Source organism: Sciurus carolinensis, chromosome 4 (genome assembly GCF_902686445.1).
Source record: "Sciurus carolinensis chromosome 4, mSciCar1.2, whole genome shotgun sequence".
NCBI classification, from domain to species: Eukaryota; Metazoa; Chordata; class Mammalia; order Rodentia; family Sciuridae; genus Sciurus; species Sciurus carolinensis.
Window position 1 is genome coordinate 117,856,278 of NC_062216.1, and position 23,707 is coordinate 117,879,984.

Sequence of the window (23,707 nt, forward strand, 5' to 3'; positions counted from 1 at the left end):
TAAGAGTTTAGACAGTGGGACATTGCATTCTTCACTCTAGCTGAGGAGAGACTCCACAAGGAGAAGGGAGTATTACAGGGAACAAGACCCCACACCCTTCCAAAGGTCTCCTATGGTCCAAGGTCCTTGTCCTTCCCAGTCATCTGCTTTTGCTTTCTGCTGGCATTGAAGGAATGAGAAAGTGAGAAGAGCTGGGGTAGTTGTGAACACAGTCACCTCCCCAACTTCTTGGAGCCCAGTCCCACCAGGTTCAGCTGGGAAGGCCCAAAGGGCCTGATCTTTCCTGTCCCTGGAAGATGGGGTCCAGCTAATGCAGGTTAGGTAGTCAGTGACCAGGCAGGGTAGGATTGGGGGTCATTGTCTGGAGGGTGGGATCCTGTATTCTTCGGAAGATGGCTGGGAAATTCTTTCCTCCATTGCGTAGAACTTTCTTTCCCTCCTCTGTTGAGGTTCCTAGATGTCCTATAATGGGATCTTCACTCTGGAAGAAGGAAGGGTTCAATAAGTCTGTGCCCACCTTTCAGACTCCCCCAGACCCCCAGATTCCTGTCCCATCCTCCTGGTCCTGACCTGGGTTCAAAGAATATAGAAGCACTCTTGAAAGGGTCTACATCCTTACAATTTCCCCAGGCCCCCTACTTACCAGCTCCTCCAGAGGCACACGCTCAAACAGGGGGTGGCCCTCAAAATGGGTGCACATCCAGTGGTGTAGCTCCAGCACATCAGTTGTGGTATATACCAGCCCCTGCATAGGCAAAATCAGCCTAGACAGGAGCTGCATGCAACTGAGCAGCAAAATGATGGGAGTGATGATGGAAGTGTCTAAATGCATTTCCAATTAATTCTTAGTGAAGATTCCAAGTAAGCCACTCACCCCTCCTCCCTCCCAACTCACCCCAACTCTTAGCACGTAGGCATATTCTGCCAGCAGTGTGGGACTGATGATTCGCCACTTGTGCTTCGTTCGCTTGAAATGTGGGTCAGGGAAGAGGAAGAACATCTTTGTCAACTGTAAGACAGGCACCAACAGGATTGAGACCTGGCTTCCAGGCCTGGCCTGCCTACCAGCCTAACCCACCAGGTCCCCTCCCCACCTGGCCCTTGCGGAAGAAGTTAGGAAGATGCTTCATGGCATTACTACGGAGACAGGCGATATTCTGGAAGCCACCTCCAGGAGTTGTGCGTAGGGCCCGAATCCGGTCTTGTACATAGTCTGAGACCTTCACACGTATCTCCAGACCCAGAATCAGAGTGTCTGGGAACAGTGGTGATAGCTCCACTGGGTACAGAAATAGCAATAGGATCATCAACCTCATACTATGGGAATTCAGCGGGGTCAACAGAGGAAAGGAGGACTTGATCTGCAACTATCAAAATCAAGAGTAGGTATGGTATACCTATAAAGAACATTCTCTAGTGGAGATGAGGTGGGGAGATACAAAAATTGTCACCAAGATTACAATGGGAAGGCTAAGAGTACATATACAATTTGCACTTCCTTTAGAGTTTTCACAGTGATTTCACACATGGTCTTATTTAATCTTTTTTTTTCTCAGTTAATCTTTATAAGACTTTATGGTAGAATGTGAAGATGAGGACTCTAAGGGCCAGAAGTGCTCAAGATCATAGAGCTAAGAAGGGGTAGGTTGGAACTTGAACCAGGGTTTTCTACCTCTAAGTATCATGTCCTTCTCCCTGTCAGGCTATTACCTGTATGGGAAGATCTAAAACTAGACCTAAAACTAGACATGCATACCTGAAACAACACAGATAATATAAGAGGAACCCAAAAACATGAGCATGGAGAAGAAAGAATGTGACTAGTGAAGGTGGGGTGGGGGTTGGGGAAAGCAGTGGAATCCCTGAGAAAGACAGTTCAGGATCACTGGCCATAGCAGCTAATCTCTGACGCTTGTGCTGACCGGTTCACTGACCCAGCACCTGGCAGGTGAAATGGGGCTCATGTAGGGACTGAGGCCAGACAGAACAAATGAAGTTCTAAGAGGCATTTGAGGCGACCCACTCCCTTCTCCAGGGCAAAGGCTACACATCCAGAGTAGAAGGGAGGTGGGAGGCTCTCCACACTGATGTCACCAATGTCTGGAGGGGAAAGGTCACCTGTAGCCCCCATCAAACCTGCTGAGATGGCAGAACCTAGGCCTCTCCTCAATCCAGAGAAAGAGCCAGTGTTACCTAACAGGCCACCATAGCCACAGCCTATGTCTGCGAACTCCACTTGGGCCTGAGTTCGCTGTTCTTTCTTATCCTTTGGGACATCGTGGCTCTGATTTTGAGTGAGTGGGGCGAAGAACTCTGGGTATAGCTCAGACCAGTCCATTTCCTCTGGCTTCACAGGGCTATTGGAAAGAAGGCATAAGACATGTAAGAAAGTTGATCATACCATTTTTCAGAAGTGCTATTGCATGTGTGTGGGTGGGTGTGGGTGGAAGGTGGGTGGAGGGAGGTTTTTCAAAAATTCTGTAACACTGGGCTCTAGGAGGCACAATGGAAAGCCCCCTCGCTCCCGATGTGAATCACAGGCCCATCATGAGACCCAAAATTGCTGACCTGCCCATCTCCACTTCTGGAGTTGATATGACCCTGACTGGGCAGCTCTCCTTTTTGGGACACAAGTTCCCCTTCTCCCAGTGACTGACTAAGGCACTGAGATACTCCTAGTTTGTGTGCTCTGCGGAGAGAGGGTAAGATAAGGAGTGTAGGATTGTGTATACCTTTTTTTTTTAATCCATCAAACAAAACTGAAAGATGGAAACGACAGCCTGCTTCTTCACTCTAGTTTCGGTAACTCTCTTCCCAGATTTGGCACCGCTACTAGGACGCCAAGCGCTCTTTCAACTGACCAACTCAGCCCTCTGCCAAATCTCTCTGATCCACCCCAACTGACGTCAACCAGTCGGTCCTCCTGGGTCGATCCCAAATCCTCCCGACAATCCCAGCACAATTACTCTCCCGGGCTGCTTGGAGCATTCTGCCCTCTTTCCCTTCCCCCTGTCCCTCTTGCTCACTAGCACAGCGTATGATCCGCCATGGGGTTGGAGTGGGCACGTTGCCGGTAGTAGCGCTTCTGAGGCTGCGGGGCCTCAGCTCCCACTGGGTTCCTAGTTTCTACTCCCGCCATGATGCCGGGTCGCTGTTTCACTGAGTCCACGTGGAGACCGAGGCCCGAGGCGCAAGATAATGACGCAATCTGCAAGCCACGAGCAGGTCTCGCCCCTTAAAGACCCAGGAGCAAATTTGACAGGACTGAGCAGGGAGGACCACAAGGGTCGAGCGCCGGAGGTGACCTCCGCACCGCTGGTTTCTAAGTTGCTTGGCAAGTCGAGTCCCAGGCCAACCTCTTCTCTTGGGTTGTTTCTTCGTGGTCTGGTTGCCATGCTGGTTGCAGGTACCTGTGCACCCCACAGGTAAGAGGGATCTGGGAGCCTCGTCTCCTACGGTGGAATCAAGCATGTTTCTCTTTCCTCTCCCTGGTTCCGAGACATCTGGTGGAGATTATATATATATATATATTATATATATATATATATAATATATATATAATATATAATATATAATATATAATATACATATATATCTTCTACGTGAGTCCTGTCGGATATAAACTAGGGACCAGGGCAGGAGGGGCAGCTTCCCGTTCCACCTCCGGGAAGTCCATCTGGAGAAAGGAGGGCAGACTCGGGGAGGCGGGGCTGGATGCTACTGGGAATCTGAGACGCCCGGCGGCCCTCAACCTCTACTCCGCCACAGACCGGGGATCCGAGCACCCGCCGTGGCGCCGGGGTACAATCTTGGCCGGATGGCGAACTGCCGCCGGGATCCTGAATCAGAGCCGGAGTCAGTGTTCCCTCGCGAAGTCGGGCTCTTTAGCGACTCTTACTCGGAGAAAAGCCGGTTCTACTTCTGTGGGCATGTACTGAGCATCACGCAAAATTTTGGGTCTCACCTCGGGGTGGCCGCAGGCGTGTGGGATTCGGTGAGAAAAGGGTTACGCCGATTGAGGGTCCCTGGGAGGTCCCGACCCTGGATTCACAGTCTGCCATATGGAGCCATCTCCGTCACTGTCTTTTTTCTCCACCGCCCCTCCCCCCCATCAATAGGCTCTGAGTTTGTGCAACTATTTCGAGAGTCAAAATGTGGATTTTCGAGGCAAGAAGGTGATCGAACTGGGCGCAGGGACGGGCATCGTGGGAATCTTGGCAGCGCTGCAGGGTGTGTGAGCTGGCATTGCGGAGGGAGGGTTTGGGTAACCGGAGTGTGGAGAAATCCCACTTCGTGGATTCTTGGGAGAGGGCAGTGCTTTGGATTCAATCCAGTCCCTTCTTTTTTAACAACCCCGACCCGACCTGCATCCTGCCTGCTTCTGCGTCGCAGAAAGCGCTAATTGACTGTCAGAACACCCAGGATGGTTGATTAGAGGGCAAGAAATAAAAATTGGGCAGGTCTTGTAGAAGTCGTTTTTCCTTTTCCTTTTTTTTTTTTTTTTTTTTTTTTTTTTTTTTTTTTTTTTTGGTGGTACCGGTAATCGAATTCAGGGGTGCTTAATCACTGAGCTACATCCCCAGTTTTTTCTATTTTTTATTTTGAATTTTGATACAAGGTCTCACTTAATTTGCTTAGGACCTCGCTAAATTGCTGAGGCTAACCTTGAACTTGGAATCCTGCCTGAGCCTCCCCAGTCACTGGGATTACAGGCCTGTGCCTCCAAGCCCAGCAGTTTCTTTTTGCTCTCTGTAATTTCATGCTCTCTTTAATTTATCACTTAAAATTCCCTTTGGGCAGGGCATGATGGCCCATGCCTGTAATCCAAGTGACTGAGGAGGTTGAGGCAGGAGGATTGAAAGTTCAAGGCCAGCCTTAGCAATTTAGTGAAGCTTAAGCAACTTAGCCAGACCCAGTCACAAAATAAAACATAAAAAGGGCTGGGTGTGTGTGGCTCAGTGGTAAAGCACCCCTGGATTCAATCCCCATTACCAAAAAAAAAAAAAAAAAAAAAAAAAAAAAAAAAAAATCCTCTTTGGCTTGGATATGGTCTTCTGTCAAAATGCATATGTGGAGGTATCATGCAGGAACATGACCTGTGGGTATTAAATCTCATGAATGCATATGTTAGATTCCTTGGGTGTTTGGGAAGTGGGAGTAGGAATTAAGCATGGCAGACTTGGAAAAGGAAAGGGTAAGGAAAAGTTTGTTTTATCAAGAACCAGAAACTAAAAAGAGTCTTTTATAATCTAAGGATCATACAAATCCTATACTGAAAGCCCTTATTTAAAAACTGTTTGTTTGTTTTAGCATTGGGGATTGAACCAAAGATGCTTAACCACTGAACCATATCACCAGCCCTTTTTTATTTTTTATTTTGAGGAAAGGTCTTGCTAAATTGCTGAGGCTGGCCTTGAATTTGCAATCCTCCTGCCTCAGCCTCCCAAGTTGCTGGGATAACAGGCATGGACTACTATGCCCTCCCCAAAGGGAATTTTAAGTGACAAATTCCCCATGAAATCACAGAGAGCAAAAAGACAGAAACTACTAGACTTGGTGGCACATGCCTGTAATCCCAGTGACTGGGGAGTCTGAGGCAGGAGGATTCCAAGTTTGAGGTCAGTCTCAGCAATTTAGTGAGGCCCTAAGCAACTCAGCAAGACCCTGTCTTTAAATAAAATACAAAAAAGGGCGGGGGCAGGGAGGAGTTCGGGGATGTAGCTCAGTTTTTAAGCACCCCTCGTTTCAAACCCTGGCACCAAAAAACAAAACATTCATGAAGTCATGCAAATTAGCATGCCCTTGTTCATAAGGACAAAATTAAGTTTTGAATGTGTCAAAATGCATTCTACTGTCATGTATAACTAATTAGAACAACAACAACAACAACAAAACAAAAACAACTAGGCTTGGGGAGCCTAGTTAAGGTCCCTACATTAAGGGAAGTCTTCCCAGAGGCAAGCGTTCCTTCATCCAACCTGTATTCCAAGTTCCATAGTGCCAGAAATCATGCTAGGTATTGGGAATTCGACAGTGATTTCCTCTCCCTAAGGAGCTTGTGGTTTAGTGGAGAAAATGGGGTAAGATGCTACTGTTCAAGGGCTATGGTGAGGTATGCGCAAAGTCAGTGAACTCGCTCTGGCCATGTCTTCCTTGATTCCCTGAGAATTCCATCAGGAGGAAGCTCTGTCAGGTGAGGAGGAGATGGACATTGTGAATAGAGGAGGCTCTAAAACCAGGGAATGTCAATAGCAACTTTTCCATGAAGGATGAATGGGTAAGAGTCAGGTAGTTATATGAACATGGGAGAAAAAGCCATGCATATAATGGGAACACTTACCTTCACTTGCTACCAAACTGGCTTCTTTGCCTTTGCTCCCTATTTAGTTGCCAACTCAGAAATCTGAGTTTATTTATTTATTTATGTATTTACTTATTTATTTTTGGTATTGGGGATTGTACCCAGAGGCACTTAACCACTGAGCCACATCCCCAGCCCTTTTCATTTTTTATCTTGAGACTGCTCCCTAAATTGCTTAGGGCCTCTCTAAATTGATGAGTCTGGCCTTGAACTTGCAATCCTCCTGCCTCAGCTTCCCTTGCTGCTGGGATTACAGGTGTGTACCACCACACCCAGCTCTGAGTGTTATCTTGTCTCTTTCCCTTTCCCTTCACTTCCTTGTAATCAGCCAGTCCTTGAATTATATACCCTTAACACTTCCACAGTTATCTGCTCTTCTTCCCACCATGTTTTGTTCAGGCCATTACCATTTCTTGCCTGAAGAGCCTTCATACTTCCCCTCAGGAAATTATGGGGAAGATTTTGTGATCCTCCCTCAGGCTTCCCCATCTTGGTGAATCAAACCACCATCAACCCAGTCTGCCTAGATATCACCTTTGACATGTCCCTGTTTATCACCCCCATATCATTATTCAATTCCTATTGATTTTATCTCCTAAAAATCTCTTGAATTTTCTTATGTTTTTCCATCTTCACTAACAGCTTCTCAGTCCAAGCCACCATCATCACTTGCTTGGACTGCTATATAGTCATACTGGTCTTCCTACATTGACTTTTTGTCCCCACTTAGACTTCTGCCCATTCTACCCAGCAGTTAGAATGACTTTCAAAAATGCAAATGTAATCACACCCCACCCCAAAATTTTCAGTGGTTTCTTGTTGTTTTCAGGATAGAACAAATACTGTTAGTATGGCCTCCAATGCCTTACCTCCCTCTCCAGCCTTTTTCTTTCTTCCTCTTTTTTTCTTCTTTTATCTTTTTTTTCTTTTTTCAGTAGGGAGATACTAGGAATTGAACCCAGAGCTTTGCATGTGGTGAATGAGGGTTCTACCATTGAGCTAAATCTCCAACTCTTATTTTATTTTGACCTTGAAGTTGTGATCCTTCTGCCTCAGCCTCCTGAGTAGCTGAGATTACAGATGTGCACCTACCTCTCCAGCTTCTTTCTGTGCCTCTTTCCCTTCTGTCCTCTTTGTGCTATTGTTGGTTCCACACACCTGCTTTCACGTTCCCTTCCTTGGGAACTTTGCACAGGCTGCGCTTTCTGTCTGAAACCCTTTTGCTACCTGGTTAATGCATATGCATTCCTTATTGCTCAGTTCAACCATCACTTCCAAGGAAAGGCTTCCTTGATAATTCCACCCCAGGTCAGTTTAGGCCCTCCTAGTACATATCCAACTGTTTCTCATTGGTCTCATTTTAAATTTGTTATCACTGACAGGTGGGTCTTAAATGCTGCCTATGACACTTCCCTTTTTCTGCTTATTCTTCCACTCCCCTAAACATCTGTTTCTTACTTCCTTGTTCTTCAAAACTTTAAATGCCTCTTCCACTATCATCACCCTCAGGTGATGACTTTGTTTCCTATCTCCTGATTGCTTATATTTTCTCAGAAAATGTCCACATGTTCCTGTCACAACATCTCTTCTCTTGTGTATGTGTCTGATACATTGCCTTCTGCTTTGTTATTGTTGTTTGTGGTACAAGGGATAGAACTCTGGGGCCCTCTACCACTGAGCTACACCCCCAGCCCTTTTTATTTTATTTTAAGACAGGGTCTCACTGAGTTGCTGAGGCTGGCCTTGAATTTGTGATCCTCTGTCTCAGACTCCCATGTGGCTAGAATTACAGGTGTGCACACCACATCTGACTGCCTTCTGCCTCTTATCATGGATGAACACACTGTGCTAGCTATAATCAAACCCTCCATTTGTCTCAAAATTCTAAATTTTCCCACCAGCTCAAAGATACTGTTCCAGCAACAGCCCCCACTATCTCCTGCATTGATTTTTCCTTCTCTCTGGGTCTTATTCTCTTCCCCTCTCTATATATAATTATATCTATTCATGTAATTATGTCCATATATAATCATGTCTATCTATACATATTTTATATTATTAGATACACATACACACATAAATATGCTGTAATTTCTCTTATTTCAGAAAAAAATACTCTGACCCTACATCTCCCTCCAGTTACCAAGCCATTTCTCTTCTCTGCTTTAAAACAAAGTTCCTTGAAAGGGTTATTGTCCACTGTCTCTGCTTCCTCTACTCCTATTCTTTTCTCCATTCATTCCAATCCAGACTTTCACTCCACCATACTCTCTATTCCAATGACTCTAGTTAAGGTTATGAGCTTAGGGGTTGGGATTGTGGCTCAGTGGTACAGCACTTGCCTCACATGTGTGAGGCACTGGGTTTGATTCTTAGCACCGCATATAAATAAAAATAAAGGTCCATCAGCAACTAAGAAAATATTAAAAAAAAAAAAAAGGTTATGAGCTTGACTTGCAACTTCGTGTTGTTAAACCCAGGAGTCAGTCATCAGCCCACCTCGGTTGACTCTGCATTTGACATTGCCACTCCCTCCTTGAAACTTCCTTTGCTTTCTAGAGCACCACACCTGGCTTCTGCCTGCCTCACTGGCACAGCTTTCCCTTCTCTTCTTTTAGTTCCTATTCATCTTCACAACTAAAATTTTGAGTACCCAGAGCTCAAGTAGTAGTCCGTTGACCTTTTCTTTTTTCTGACTACCTCCTGAGCACTCTCAACACTTTGTGGCTTTGAATGTCCTTTTCATGCTTATGACTGTGATTCTTCCATTTTTATCTCTACTTGTTTGCATAAATGACTACGTATTTAGTATTTATGTGGTTGTCTGATGGTCATCTCAAACTTAATGTGTCCAGAAATGATATCATAATTTCCTATTCAAACCAGTTCCTATAGCACTACTTGTTCAAATGAATAGCAATTTGGTCTTCTAGTTTGTCAGGCCAAACATCTGAAAAACATCCTGAACATTCCCTCTTTCTCTTTTATATTTCATATTCAGTCTGTTGGCAATTCCTGTGGACTCTGTCTCCAAAATATATTCAGAAATATGTTCTTTTGATATTTGAGCATATTAAAAATATATTCAGTGGGTACGTGCCTGCAATCCCAGCAACTTGGGAGGCTGAAGCAGGAGGATCGCTTTTTTTGAGGCCAGCCTGGGCAACTTAGCAAGATTTGTCTCAAAATAAAAAATAAAAAGGGCTGGGGATGTAGCTCAGTAGCAGAGTACCCCAGGTTCAAATCCCCCAGTGCCCTATAATTGCAGCAACCAGAATTCGTACTTTAAAACATTAAATCAGTGTATGCCTTTCTTCCATTTAAAATCCTTCCATAGTATTCCATATCACACAGACTAAAAGCCAGATTTCTCAGTCTTCTTATAAGGCCCTTACTATGATCCAGTGCCTACTATTGTCCCCTTCACTCTCTGCTGCAGCCACTGTCTTCCCTCTGTTCCTCACCTATGTCAGGCAGCAGAGTCCTTCCTCAAGGTCTTTGTGCTTGTTGGTCTGTCACTTGGTAGACTTTACCCTGAGAGATCCACGTGATTTGCTTCATGCTGCCTTCAGATGTTTGCCCAAACATAATCTGCTTATGGAGACTTTCCCCAATCATCCAATTTAAAATTACATTCCCTGTTCTGACCCTTAAGTAGTTCTTATTACCTTTCTCTGATTTGCATTTCACCATAGCGCTTATTACCATTTGACATACAGTGTATTGTCTTTCATTAAAAAAAAAAAAAATCTGTTTCTTGCCACTAGACTGTAAGCTCCATGGGGAGGGGACACTTGTCTGGCTGGTCCACTCCTCTATCTCAACACCTGGCATTCAGGCATATGATAAAAATGAATGAATGCATCCTTAGTACTTCCTACATCTCTTTCTATAACACTCATCATGATTATAATTAAATAATTATTTTAAATTTATAGCTAGTTATTTTTGCACTATCTAGTGCATTTCTACCTCTAGAATGAAACTCAAGGAAAGTTGAGGTTCTGTTTTGCTCACCACTGTATCCCTAGCACTTCTAGTTGCTCAATTTATTGAATGAATGCTTTCTGAAATGCTAATCTGATCTTCACCCTGTTTCTTGTCTTTTTTTTTTTTTTAAATTGGGGATTGAACCCATGGGCACTTAACCACTGAGCCACATCTTCAGCTCTTCTTAAACATTTTTATTTAGAGATGGGGTCTTGCTAAGTTGCTGAGGCTGACTTTGAACTCAAGACCCTCCTGCCTCAGCCTTTCAAGCTGCTGGGATTACAGTGTGCACCACCATGCCCAGTCTGCCTCTCATCTTAAACCCTCTTGCCCTCTTATGAAACCTGAATCTCCTTACCAAGTTATGGCCCTCTTTTCTCACGTCTTGACACTTTTCTCTTCCACAGCCTTTAAGATACAGCCTTCTTTGAACATGTCATACTCTTCTCTTGCCAGGCCTTCATACTCACTATCCTCAGCTTGGAAAACTACACCTGACTAACTTTCTACTTGCCCTTTAGAACTCAGCTGAGGTCATGTCTTCTGGGAAGCTTTCCAGACCCCTGAAGGCAGGCTTGTGTCAGTGGGGGTGGGTGCATAGCCCATCTCCAGCTTAGTCGTGCCCAGGCTTCTGCTGACATCTGATTGTTGTGTTTGGCAGAGAGGTTGAAGATTAGCTCAGCGGGAATGTTGATGTTGTAGAATGTAGAGTAATGAGAATAGCAGTGGATAAGATGGATGTTAGGGCAAGCTAAAAGTCAGATATGGACTTTGGGCTGTTGAGACATTGCCCTCTAGGTATTGAGGCCTCTGGACCTTCCAAGCAGGAGCCAGGAGCGCTCAGTTGGTCCCTCTGACTTGCATTTCTCCTCCTTGCTCTCTCTCAGGGGGGGATGTTACCATCACTGACCTGCCAATGGCCCTAGAGCAGATCCAGGGAAATGTCCAGGCTAATGTGCCAGCTGGAGGCCGGGTCCAGGTCCGTGCCTTGTCCTGGGGGATTGATCAGTATGTCTTCCCTGGAGACTATGACCTGGTGCTGGGGACTGACATCGTGTACATGGAGCCCACTTTCCCACTGCTACTGGGGACCCTCCAACATCTGTGTGGGCATCATGGCACCATCTACCTGGCCTCCAAGATGAGAGAGGAACATGGGACAGCAAACTTCTTTCAGCACCTTCTTCCCCAGCACTTCCAACTTGAGCTGGCCCAGCGGGATGAGGATAAGAACGTCAACATCTATAGAGCCAGGCACAGGGAACCAAGACCTGCCTGACGTCACTCCATTCCAATAAAGGAACTGCATATCTCCAAAGCTGTATCATCAAAGCCATAAACACGAGGACCAAAATTAATAATAATAATAATAATAATAATAATAATAATAATAATAATAATTTCCTTGGTGTCTCTCTCTTCCCCTCTTCCTTCTATGTTCCCCCAGTTATGCTTGGGCAGATACAGGGTGGGTGTCTGCTAAGAATTCTAGAGCCCTAGAAATACTGGTTTGTAGAGCATAAAGGGGTTTTGCACAAAGGAGTTTGGAAGGGTTCCTAGGATTTTTGGAAGTAGGGAAGGTAAATGGGATATGAGAACAGTTGCCAGTCCTGCAGTTGTCTGTTTATACATAATGGACTTTAAAAAAAAAAAAAAAAAAGATCTAGTTGGGCATGGTGGTGCATGTCTGTAATCCTAGCAATTTAGGAGGCTGAGGCAGGAGGATTGTAAGTTCAAGGTTGGCTTCAGCAATTTAGCAAAATCCTGTCTCAAAATAAAAACCAAAGGGCTGGGGATGTAGCTCAGTCATAAAGTGCCACAGTATCAAAAACAAAATCCTAAATCTAAAATATATGGAGGTTTGTTTTTTTTTTTTTCCCCCTGAAGAGCTGGGGATAAGCAGCAGAGCTCTCTTTTGGGCTGTAACTTCTTTATCCTTTTCAGAGATGGAGCCCTAATCTCAGAACATCATGCAATGCAGAACACTGGACTAAGTACTAGGTTCTTCTCATCTTTGTTTTTTCTTTCCAAGCTCCATTAGTCATTCTTTTCTAATGTGTTTTGCTTCATTTTTTGTCTCTTCTCACTCTAGTTTCTCTGGTTCAGGATCTCTTTACTTACTGCTAAGGCACATAGTGACCTCCTCTGGACCCTCTGCCACCTTCTTTTGCCTTCAAGCCAGTATGAAAACTCTTGCAATCTTCCAAATCAGCTCTTAGCTTCCATGGCTTGTAGAAGCAAGAACAAACTCCTTTGCTTGGTACTTCCATCTAATCCTAAATTACCTCTCTTGTTTCATTTTCTATTCTTTTCCTACATGTACTGGGCCTCTGACCAAATTATAAAAGTTCTACTCTTCGTTCTCTAAATCCATACTTGGGTTCCTGACTTCTATCTTTTATGATGAGTCCCTGCCTGGAAGAACTATTGCTATCTGTCAAAAATCTTACTCTCTGCCTCTTTCCTGAAAATGTTTTTCAACTGCTGTTTGAATGCGATTTTTCCCCTCTGAGATCCTTTAACTGTTAATCTTATGGGACCTTACTTTGACTTGTGTGGACATTTGTCTGATCCTTATTTTCCCACTGTGGGATTTCCTTGGAGTGTAGAACTGTGGTTTATTCACGTCTAATTCCATGAAGCTTAGCACAGTTCCCAGCACACAAGTGTTACACAGATATTTTGCTCATTTAACAAATAATTACTAAGTTTATTGGAGTTCTACCCACCTACCGGCCTCAGCGAGTCGTGGGTCATAAATGGATAATGAATACGAAAGTACATTGGAAATTAAAAAAAAAAAAGTTTTAACCACTCGTTTTATACTATTATTTTGTAACACCTTTATCCCTTGGTTTCTCTTATTTTTCCTGTCTTGGGTAACTCCCCGGTGAAGTGTCTGGATCTGTTTCCACAAGCCGAACCAAGGCGATTGTGTCCCTCTTGCCAGCAGGTGGAGCCCCCTTGTTTGCCACGTCCTGGGGGAGAGTTTTGACCCTTCCGCTACGCCGTAGTCGGTCGCTTCACCTGTGCGTCAGCGGGCGGGAGTGAGTAAGGCTAGAGAGATGTCGCTGCTGCGGTCACTGCGCTTGTGCCTGGACGCGCGGACCGGGGGCCTCCCGGTGAGGACTCCTGGCCCCGGTGGTGACTCTGCCTTCCTTGCGCCTGGAGCGCACCCCTTCGCTTAGCCCAACCCGCGTTCGACTCGGTTCCACCTCCGTGTCCACCGGCATTGACTCTTCACTGTCCAACCCCTGTCACTGCCCTTTCCACATCTCCCCAGCCCTAAGGCCGCCTCGCAGCTGGTGGGCTCTCCTTCCTCTCCCAATGTCCTAGCTGCTTCCGGATTCTCATCCCTGTCTTCTTACCCGCTCCAGGCCGGGTCCCTTCTGCTTCAGTTGCTCCAGCCATGGCACACCATTCACGCAAGGTCCTGGCTGTCTTCCTCGGCCTCCAGAAAGGATCTCCTTATGAAACTGCGGCAGAAAACCGGCTACTCCTTTGTAAATTGCAAGAAAGCTCTGGAAACTTGTGGCAGAGATCTCAAACAGGTGGGAAGGGGATGCAGGGTAAGGTATTAGGGTTCGACTTCAGTTTGTTGGAGAGGGATACTGGGGAGCATAGGTAAGACCTGATGAATGGTGGCCCATAAAGGCAGAAACCTAGATGGAATTCTAGCTTAAACAACCACCTCAGCCTTTGTCTTAGTGGGAAGCAATTGAATCAGGATCCCAGGGTTAACAAACCCTATACCATGCAAGACTGCTATGGTGTTTTTTGCTGCATGGACCTGTGTGTGCTTTGGCGTCAGACCCTCTAGGACTCAAATTATGGCGCCTTCACACTAATACTTTGTGGACATTTAAATTAATCTTTCATAGTTGAGTCATTCTTGTCTGTATAATGAAAATAATACCATCTTCTCCGTAGGGTTGTGAGGATCAAACTTAACCAGAGCACCAGTTTCTGCAATGTCTATATTCAGCATTTAGTGGTATACTGCCACTAGAATAAAATAATTTAGAGGAAGCAGAAAGAATCAGGGAATTGAACATATTTAAAACACCATTCAGTTCTAAATTCTGTGACTTCATCATCTGCCCTTTTTCTTTCCAATTTATAGGCAGAGATCTGGCTTCACAAGCAGGCCCAGAAGGAGGGCTGGAGCAAAGCTTCCAAGCTCCATGGGAGAAAGACTAAAGAAGGCCTGATTGGGCTGCTGCAGGAAGGAAATACTACTGTATTAGTAGAGGTGAGTTGTTGAAATTTCACACATCAGTGTAAGGCTTGTGGTTGACCTTTTGCATTCTTAAATAAGAAATTTGTTTGCGAATCATAAAGGGTATTTAGAGTTAAACTTGAAAGACCTCAGTTATTAGCTATAGATTCATTTAAGTATAGAAAAGCACAGGTATGTTGATGAGAAATGGCCTCCTAGTCTAGAATATTAGTCCTAAATGTGAGCTAGTACTGTCTGCACCTTGTTATTGTTTTCTGAAACAGTTAGATTTTAAAGTAGTAATTATATTAATTAGTTGATAGTAGAGAATATCTGTTTTAGAGGAGATGTGGGGGCCTTAGCTAGTGAAGAAGTAGATGCAAATTAGTTTAGAGTAAGAAAAAAGGATAAATAGGGTGATAGCAAATGTGGTTTAGAGTTGAAGGAGGCTGGAGAAATGAGGTATTTATGGTGTGCAACCAAAGGCGGGCGGTCCACTTGTAGTGAGCCTTTCAGAACATCATGGAATCCTCTCTGAATGTGCACGTTCATGCTGACTCATTGGTACAGAAAGAATCATTAGTTTCTGGCCTCAAGTGAGAGAGGAACTGCAGCTTTAAAACTCTGGGGTCATTTATGATGAGTCTGCTGATGATTCTATCAACATCTTGGTTTACTGCACAACCTAAGGACACTTTTGGAAACAATTTTTAAATAACTTATACAACAACATCATTTATCCCTACAGGTAAACTGTGAGACAGATTTTGTTTCCAGAAATTTAAAATTTCAACAGTTGGTCCAGCAAGTAGCCTTGGGAACCATGTTACATTGTCAGAGCCTAAAGGATCAACTCGCCACATACAGTAAAGTGAGTTTGAAGGTTGTCTCCTACATGCTGCATTTGTTCCTTTTTGGTGCTGGGGATTGAGTGTAGGGTCTTGTGCATGCTAAGTATATTTCTACCACTGAACTAGATACCCTGCCCCTGCTGCTCCTCTCCCTCACCCCCCAAAACTCTGGTTTCACTCTTTTGCTTCACATTTCTGCTTAAATGTTATCTCTTTGAGGGAGGTTTAGTTCCCTTTTGTTTTTCTTTCTCCTTATTCTGCCTTATTTAAAAATCTTTATTATAGTACCCATATGTTATATTTATCTACTTATATATTGTGTGTCTTCCTCTATAGAATGTAAGCTTCATGAATTTGTCTTTTCACTGCTCTATCTTTGGTGAAAGAGAAGTTGGGGCAGCATCCAGTTGAGGCTTAGTAAATCTTTGTTGAATGAATGAATGAATGTCCATTGGTTGGAATCACCCAAGTTGAGTGAAACCATCTGAGGCTTCCTGTTCAGAAATGGGGAAAGTCCTATGGAAAGTGTTTCCAAGTAGGGAGATTGGAAAAGGCACAATTTGAGAGAATAATCATATTTTTTTGTCCATAGAAGGGCAAAAGAAGGAACTAATCAGTCTGCCTTTGATTCAGTGTTATTGTCACGACAAAAACAAACCAATCATTTGATCACAACATTTTTGATGTGTTTATTACCACTTTATTTATTTATTTTTTAATTTATCCTTCTCTTTAGATTGTGTGGTAAATGTTAATTATTACAACATTAAAAAGTGATATTAGCTAGGTTTGGTGACGCACACCTGTAATCCTAGCAGCTCAGGAGGCTGAGGCAAGAGGATCACAAATTCAAACCTTGGCTCAGCAACTTAGTGAGGCCCTAAGCAACTTAGTGAGACCAGTCTCAAAATAAAAAATTAAAAAGGGCTGGGGATGTGGCTTAATGGTTAAGTACCCCTGGGTTCAATCCTTGGTACAAAAAAATCAAAAAAATATGAGAAACTTATGTTAAAATTATTATTTGGGGGGTGGGTGGGTGCTGGGGATTGAACCCAGGGCATTATATAGGGTAAGCTGGTGCTTTACCTTCAGTCCCCTCCCCCTTTTTTCAGTACTGGGATTGAACCCAGCGGTATTCTACAACTGAGTTACATTCCCAGCTTTTTTATTGCTTTTTAAAAATTTGAGGCAGGGTCTTAAGTTGCTGAGACTGGCCTCAAACTTGATCTTCCTGCGTCAGACTCCCAAGTAGTTAGGATTACAGGCATGTTCCACTGTGCCTGGCTGACAACACTAGTCCTATTTTTTTTTTTTTTTTTAATAATTGTATTGCCTAGATGGATCACTTGAAGTATAAATTCTTATCCTTTTTAGGGATGTGGGTGCTGGGGATTAAACTCAGGGTCTCACAAATGCTAGGCAAGTGCTCTGCCACTGAGCTATGCTATGAGCTATACCCCCATCCCCATGAATTCTTTTTTTAGGGGAGACAGTATTGGAGATTGAACCCAGGATGCTTCAACACAGCTACATCGCTAGTCTTTTTATTTTTTATTTTGAGATAGGGTTTTGCTAAGTTGCTGAGAATCTCACTAAGTTCCTGAGGCTGGCCTCAAACGTGAGATCCTCCTACTTTAGCCTCTCAAGTTGCTAGGAATACAGGTGTGTACCACCAACCTTGGACATCCCCCTAAATTCTAATCTTCATTTTTTTTTTTTTTTCTTTTGGTCTAATTTTTTTTAAACTTGTATTTTGAAAAAAATTCAAGCTTGTATTAAAGTTTCCAGTATTCTGTGATAAACTCCAGTGTACTATTTGTTCAGATCACCATATTTTAGCATTTTACTGTGTTTGCTTTAACTCTTTATATACATATTATCATCTTTTTTTTTAATCCTTTTGTGACATCAGGACCATTTATTACATGGACATTTTAGAAGACTACAGAGCAGTTTTGTAGAATATCCTTTAATTTAATTTTACCTAAGGTGCCTTCACATTAGACTCAGAAAATATTCCTTTTTTGTAGGAATATCAAATAGTATTTTTCATGTGACAAGGCACATAGTGACTGTTGGGTTCATTATTATTATTATTTTTTTTTTGTAAACAAATGGGATACATGTTGTTTCTCTGTTTGTACATGGCGTAAAGGCATACCATTTTTGTAATCATAAATTTACATAGGGTAATGTTATTTGATTCATTCTGTTATTTTTTTCCCTTCCCCCCCACCCCTCCCACCCCTCTTTTTCCTCTATACAGTCCTTCCTTCCTCCATTCTTGCCCCCCTCCCTAACCCTAACTCTAACCCTAACACTAACCCCTCCCACCCCCCATTATGTGTCATCATCCACTTATTAGCAATATCATTTGTCCTTTGGTTTTTTGAGATTGGCTTATCTCACTTAGCATGATATTCTCCAGTTTCATCCATTTGCCTGCAAATGCCATAATTTTATCATTCTTTATGGCTGAGTAATATTCCATTGTATATATATATACCACAGTTTCTTTATCCATTCATCAACTGAAGGACATCTAGGTTGGTTCCACAATCTGGCTATTGTGAACTGAGCAGCTATGTGGCTGTATCTCTTTAATATGCTGATTTTAAGTCCTTTGGGTATAGGCCAAGGAGTGGGATAGCTGGGTCAAATGGTGGTTCCATTCCAAGTTTTCTAAGGAGTCTCCACACTGCTTTCCAGAGTGGCTGCACTAATTTGCAGCCCCACCAGCAATGTAAGAGTGTACCTTTCTCCCCACATCCTCGCCAACACCTGTTGTTGCTTGTATTCTTGATAATCACCGTTCTAATTGGGGTGAGATGGAATCTTAGGGTGGTTTTGATTTGCATTTCTGTTATTACTAGAGATGTTGAACATTTTTCCATATGTTTGTTGATTGCTTGTAGATCTTCTTCTGTGAAGTGTCTATTCATTTCCTTAGCCCATTTGTCAATTGGATTATTTGCATTCTTGGTGTAGAGTTTTTTGAGTTCTTTATAGATTCTGGAGATTAGTGCTCTATCTGAAGTATGATTGGCAAAGATTTTCTCCCACTCTGTAGGCTCTTTCTTCGCATTGCTGATAGTTTCCTTTGCTGAGAGAAAGCTTTTTAGTTTGAATCTATCCTAGTTATTAATTCTTGCTTTTATTTCTTGTGCTATGGGAGTCCTGTTGAGGAAGTCTGGTCCTAAGCCGACATGTTGAAGCTCTGGACCTACTTTTTCTTCTATAAGATACAAGGTCTCTGGTCTGATTCCGAGATCCTTAATCCATTTTGAGTTTAGTTTCATGCATGGTGAGAGATATGGGTTTAGTTTCATTCTGTTGCATATGGATTTCCAATTCTCCCAGCACCATTTGTTGAAGAGGCTATCTTTTCTCCATTGCATATTTTTGGCCCCTTTGTCTAGTATGAGAAAATTGTATTTATTTGGGTTTGTATCCGTGTCCTCTATTCTGTACCATTGATCCACCTTTCTATTTTGGTACCAATACCATGCTGTTTTTGTTACTATTGCTTTGTAGTAGAGTTGAAGATCTGGTATTGCGATACCCCCTGCTTCACTCTTTCTGCCAAGGATTGCTTTAGCTATTCTGGGTTTTTTATTCTTCCAGATGAATTTCATAATTTCTTGCTCTATTTCTGTAAGGTACATCATTGGGATTTTAATTGGAATTGCATTGAATCTGTATAGAAGTTTTGGTAGTATGGCCATTCTGACAATATTAATTTTTCCTACCCAAGAACATGGGAGATCTTTCCATCTTCTAAGGTTTTCTTTAATTTCTTTCTTTAGTGTTCTGTAGTTCTCATTGTAGAGGTCTTTCACCTCTTTTGTGAGATTGATTCCCAAGTATTTTATTTTTTTCGAAGCTATTGTGAATGGGGTAGTTTTCCTAATTTCTCTTTCTGAAGATTCATCGCTTATGTATAAAAATGCCTTAGATTTATGTGCATTGATCTTATATCCTGCTACTTTACTGAATTCACTTATGAGATCTAAAAGTTTTCTGGTGGAATTTCCTGGTTCCTCTAAGTATACAATCATATCATCAGCAAATAGGGATAGTTTGAGTTCTTCTTTTCCTATTCGTATCCCTTTAATTTCTTGGTCTGTCTAATTGCTCTGGCTAGCGTTTCAAGGACGATATTGAAAAGAAGTGGTGAAAGAGGGCATCCCTGCCTTGTTCCAGTTTTTAGGGGGAATGCTTTCAGTTTTTCACCATTTAGAATGATATTAGCCATGGGCTTAGCATAGATGGCCTTTACAATGTTAAGGAATGTTCCCACTATCCCTATTTTTTCTAGTGTTTTGAGCATGAAGGGGTGCTGTATTTTATCAAATGCTTTCTCTGCATCTATTGAAATAATCATGTGATTCTTGACTTTAAGTCTATTGATATGGTGAATTACATTTATTGATTTCCTGATGTTGAACCAACCTTGCATCCCTGGGATGAATGTTGGGTTCATTATTGGTGATGTTAACTTTGATCTCTTAGTTAAGGTTGTATTTAGCAGGTTTCTCCACTGTAGTTGCCACATTCCTCTTTGTAATTAACAAAATAATATGTATGAGAGATTCTCGAGACTCAAATGTTCCTCAAAAGACTTTTGACTAATGCTGGTTTTAGGATTCATTGATGATTCTTGCCAGGATCAGTTTTTACTACAATGGTCATTTAATGGTTATTTTCTCTTATAATTTCTTCTGTATTCAGTAATTAGTTGCATTCTATCATTAGAGTTTCCCCCTCTTTCCTCTTTTTTAATGATTTACTTAGTACCAACAATTGACTCATGGATTCTTATTTTAATTTTTTAATTTTAATTATTTTTGGACTACTGGGGATTGAACCCAGGGCCTTGCAGATGGTAGGCAAGGCCTCTACCACTGAGCTCAAATTATGAATTTGGCCTTTGCAAGCCAAACCTGTGCAAACTATCTCTAGTGTCCTTCTGATATGTCTATCATTTTCTGAGTATTTCCTTCTTTTTGGCATAACAAAATATTCTGGGTTTATGTTGTACTTTCTCTGCCCCACCCATGGAATTGACCACCTCCAGGGAGTCCTTGCCTTTTTAATAGGGGAATGATTTTTAGAAGCCAAGATCTGTAAGTTAGGTATGCTATTTCTTTTGAGATGTCATTGTTTCTCTGTTCTGAATATCAATTTGAGTTTGTGTGTTTCACTTCTAATCCAGCACTGTAGGATTCTTTCTCCAATCTTTGTGTCTTCCTTCTCTCATATTGAGAAAGCTGCCTTCCAGCAACTTCAGTGTTACTTACATACTCAGTGTTATAATGTATACAAAACTGTTTAAGAGTTGCTACATCTGACTACTATGAATAACAAGACAACTAAGGATTTCAAGATTTCTTTGTAGTTCTTTTTGTTTATACATTGAAGTAATATGGTCAAAGGACTGTTTTGAAAGTTACTCTGATTAGTGATTGTACCAGGGATTGTATCCAGGAAAGCTCTGCCACCAAACTACATTCCAAACCTTTTAAAAATTCTCCTTTGAGAGTGTCTCACTAAGTTGCCTAGGCTGACCTGGGGTTTGTGACCCTCCTGTCTCAGCTTCCCAAGTGGCTGGGATTATAGGTTTGTGCTACCATGCCCAGCAATGTTGTCCCCTCCTGCTTCTGTGAGGTTATGTTAGTCATTTGAAATACAGTTGGAATTTTCTGTTTGTTTAGTCAGTTTTTGTTTTCATCCCCAAATCCTTGTTGATTTGATTTGATTTTTGAATATGGAAAACATTAACAAAGTTCCAAAAGTTTAAAGTTATTAAAAAAACAAAAGCATACTCTTTGAAGTTCTACTCCCCATTCTATCCAATTCTCATTACTCCTGTAAATAACCAACATCACTGGGTTATGGTTATACTTTCAGTATTTGTTTTTGCAAAAATAAGCATGCATGTGTATATGTACACATATACATATTCACAGATATTTCTTATATGAATGTGATATAATCTGGATATATATCCTTTCTTTTTTGGGGGGTGGGTGGGTAGTGGGATTGAACCCAGGGGTGCTTTACCACTGAGCTACATCCTCAACCCTTTTTATTTTTAATTCTGAGACAGGGTCTCACTAGGTTGCTGAGGGCCTTGCAAAGTTGCTGAGACTAACCTTGAACTTGTGATTTTTCTGTTTCAGCCTCCTGAGTTGCTGGGATTACAGGCATGCACCACAGTGCCCATCTATATATATTTTAATTTATTTTTTGGTACTGGGGGATTGAACCCATTGGTGCTTTACTACTGAGCTATAGATTCAGTCCTTTTTTAAAAATTATTTTGAGACAGGGTCTTGCTAAATTGCTTAGGGCCTTGCTAATTTACTGAAGCTGGCCTTGAATTTGTGTTTTGTTTGTTTTTGCAGTGATAGGGATTGAACTCATGCATGCTAGGCAAGCACTCTACCACTGAGTTATATCCCCAGCCCTGGCCTTGAATTTGTGATCTTCCTGTCTCAGCCTCCTGAGTTGCTGGGATTATAGGTGTGTGCCACTGGACCTGGCATTATATATACTTTTGATTTGCTTTTATTACCAATAATATATCCTGGAAATACTCTATAGCAGCTCACGGTGATCTTCCTATTTCTCTTTTTCAATGGCATAGTATTTTGTTGTGTGGATATGCCATGGTTTATTTAACCAGTTTTCTTCTGTGCTTGGGCATTGAAGCTGATTTCAAAATTTTTCTTTTTTCCTTTTGGTACTGGGGACTGAACCTGGAGCACTTTACCACTTAACTAGATCCTCTGCCATTTTTTATTTTGAGATAGGGTCTTGCTTAGTCGCGTAGGCCCTCACTAAGTTGATGAAACTGGCCTGGAACCTACTGTCCTCCTGCCTCAGCCACCCAAATTGCTGGAATTACAGTCATGCACATTGCATCTAGCTCTAATTTCAAAATTTTATGATTAGAGCTGAGTGTGGTGGCACATGCCTATAATCCCAGCACCAGAGGCTGAACCAGGAGGATCATTAGTTTGAGGTCAGCCAAGGCAAGTTGGTGAGACCCTGTCTCGAAATGAAAATAAAAAGGGCTTGGAATGTAGCTCAGTAGTAGAGCATCCCTGGGTTTAATTCCCAGTACTGCAAAAACCAAAGCAAAAAAATAAAACCCACATGATTAGAAATAATTGCTTAATGAAATATTTTGTATGTGTGTACTTATGTCTAGTTTTAAGTGTATCATCAAATTCCTAGAAATAGCCAGGCATGGTGGTACATGTCTATAATCCTAGCTATTAAGGAGGCTGAGGCAGGAGCATTGCAAGTTTGAGGCCAGCCTTAGCAATTTAGACTGTCTGAAAACTAAAAAATTTCAAAAGGGCTGGGGATGTAGCTCAGTGGTAAAGTGTTCCTGGGTTCAATCCCCAGTGCCAAAAAGGAAAAAGATAAACATGATGTAATTTTGTTAGTTATTATCCAATTATCCTCCATTGGATTTGAAACATTTTGCATTCCCACCAACAGTTTGTAAGTCTCCTAGGTTTAACATTTTATGCTTGTGTGGAAATATTGCCCTGGTTTTTAGGAAATTATATATTTTTAAAAAATTTTTAGATATTTATTTTAAACCTTTATTTTAGTATTTATATGTGGTGCGGAGAATCGAACCCAGTGCCTCATGCATACTAGGCAAGTGCTGTAGGCGCATGCTCTACCGCTGAGCCACAACCTCAGCCTGGAAATTATATTTTTAAGAAGTTAGGCTAGAGGATAGGAGTGGAATGGAATTGGGGGTAGTATAGTAATAAAATAATTCATAAAAACAGAACTGTTATCTTTTGTTGTTGTTGTTGTTGTTGTTTTTGGTACCAGGGATTGAACCCACTGAGCCACATCACCAGCTCTTTTTATTTTTTATTTTGAGGCAGGGCCTTGCCAAATTGCTGAGATTGACTTTGAACTTGTAATCTTCCTCCCTTCACCTCCCGAGCCACTGGGATTACAGACGTGTTATCACACCTGACCTGTTATCAGTTTTTAACATCTTTGGCTTAATGAAAATATCATCTGTTTATGCTTAGTTATCTTAACTATTTTCTTAGAAATAGACTATTTTTCCCTATTAATAATTTTAATAGTACAAAATTGGTTCAAATTTGTTTTCTTGTGCACTTAGGGCTTCCTGAATTCCTCTGAGCTTTCTGGACTTCCAGCTGGGCCTGACAGAGAAGGATCTCTCAAGGATCATTTGGCCTTAGCAATAGGTGAGTATTTGTAAGGATTTTGGAAATGGAAAAT

General features: G+C 42.2%; 3 protein-coding genes across 4 annotated transcripts in view; 2 read left to right on the top strand and 1 right to left on the bottom strand.

The window, feature by feature from the left end:
- Positions 1–3,330, bottom strand: Mettl1 (methyltransferase 1, tRNA methylguanosine). Its single transcript, XM_047549151.1, has 6 exons — positions 3,027–3,330; positions 2,194–2,357; positions 1,095–1,279; positions 896–1,009; positions 644–745; positions 1–481 (listed from the first exon to the last, which is right to left on the bottom strand). The coding sequence occupies exons 1-6, from the start codon at positions 3,137–3,139 to the stop codon at positions 326–328; spliced, it is 834 nt and encodes a 277-aa protein (XP_047405107.1). The 5' UTR covers positions 3,140–3,330; the 3' UTR covers positions 1–325.
- Eef1akmt3 (EEF1A lysine methyltransferase 3) lies at positions 3,199–11,692 on the top strand. The gene is made up of 4 exons (XM_047549149.1): positions 3,199–3,425; positions 3,769–3,994; positions 4,119–4,230; positions 11,239–11,692. Exons 1-4 carry the CDS (start codon positions 3,199–3,201, stop codon positions 11,628–11,630), a joined length of 957 nt encoding a protein of 318 aa, XP_047405105.1. The 3' UTR covers positions 11,631–11,692.
- The window catches only part of Tsfm (Ts translation elongation factor, mitochondrial), a 23,063-nt gene continuing 2,644 nt past the window's right edge, over positions 3,289–23,707 (top strand). Inside the window, exons 1-7 of one of the 2 annotated variants that reach the window (XM_047549148.1) lie at positions 3,289–3,425; positions 4,119–4,230; positions 13,302–13,473; positions 13,729–13,902; positions 14,475–14,603; positions 15,319–15,441; positions 23,586–23,673. In XM_047549148.1, coding sequence (XP_047405104.1) covers positions 13,417–13,473; positions 13,729–13,902; positions 14,475–14,603; positions 15,319–15,441; positions 23,586–23,673 — 571 coding nt within the window. In that variant the 5' untranslated portion in view covers positions 3,289–3,425; positions 4,119–4,230; positions 13,302–13,416. The remainder of the gene's footprint in view (positions 3,426–4,118; positions 4,231–13,301; positions 13,474–13,728; positions 13,903–14,474; positions 14,604–15,318; positions 15,442–23,585; positions 23,674–23,707) is intronic. The other variant, XM_047549147.1, reaches the window with a different exon arrangement.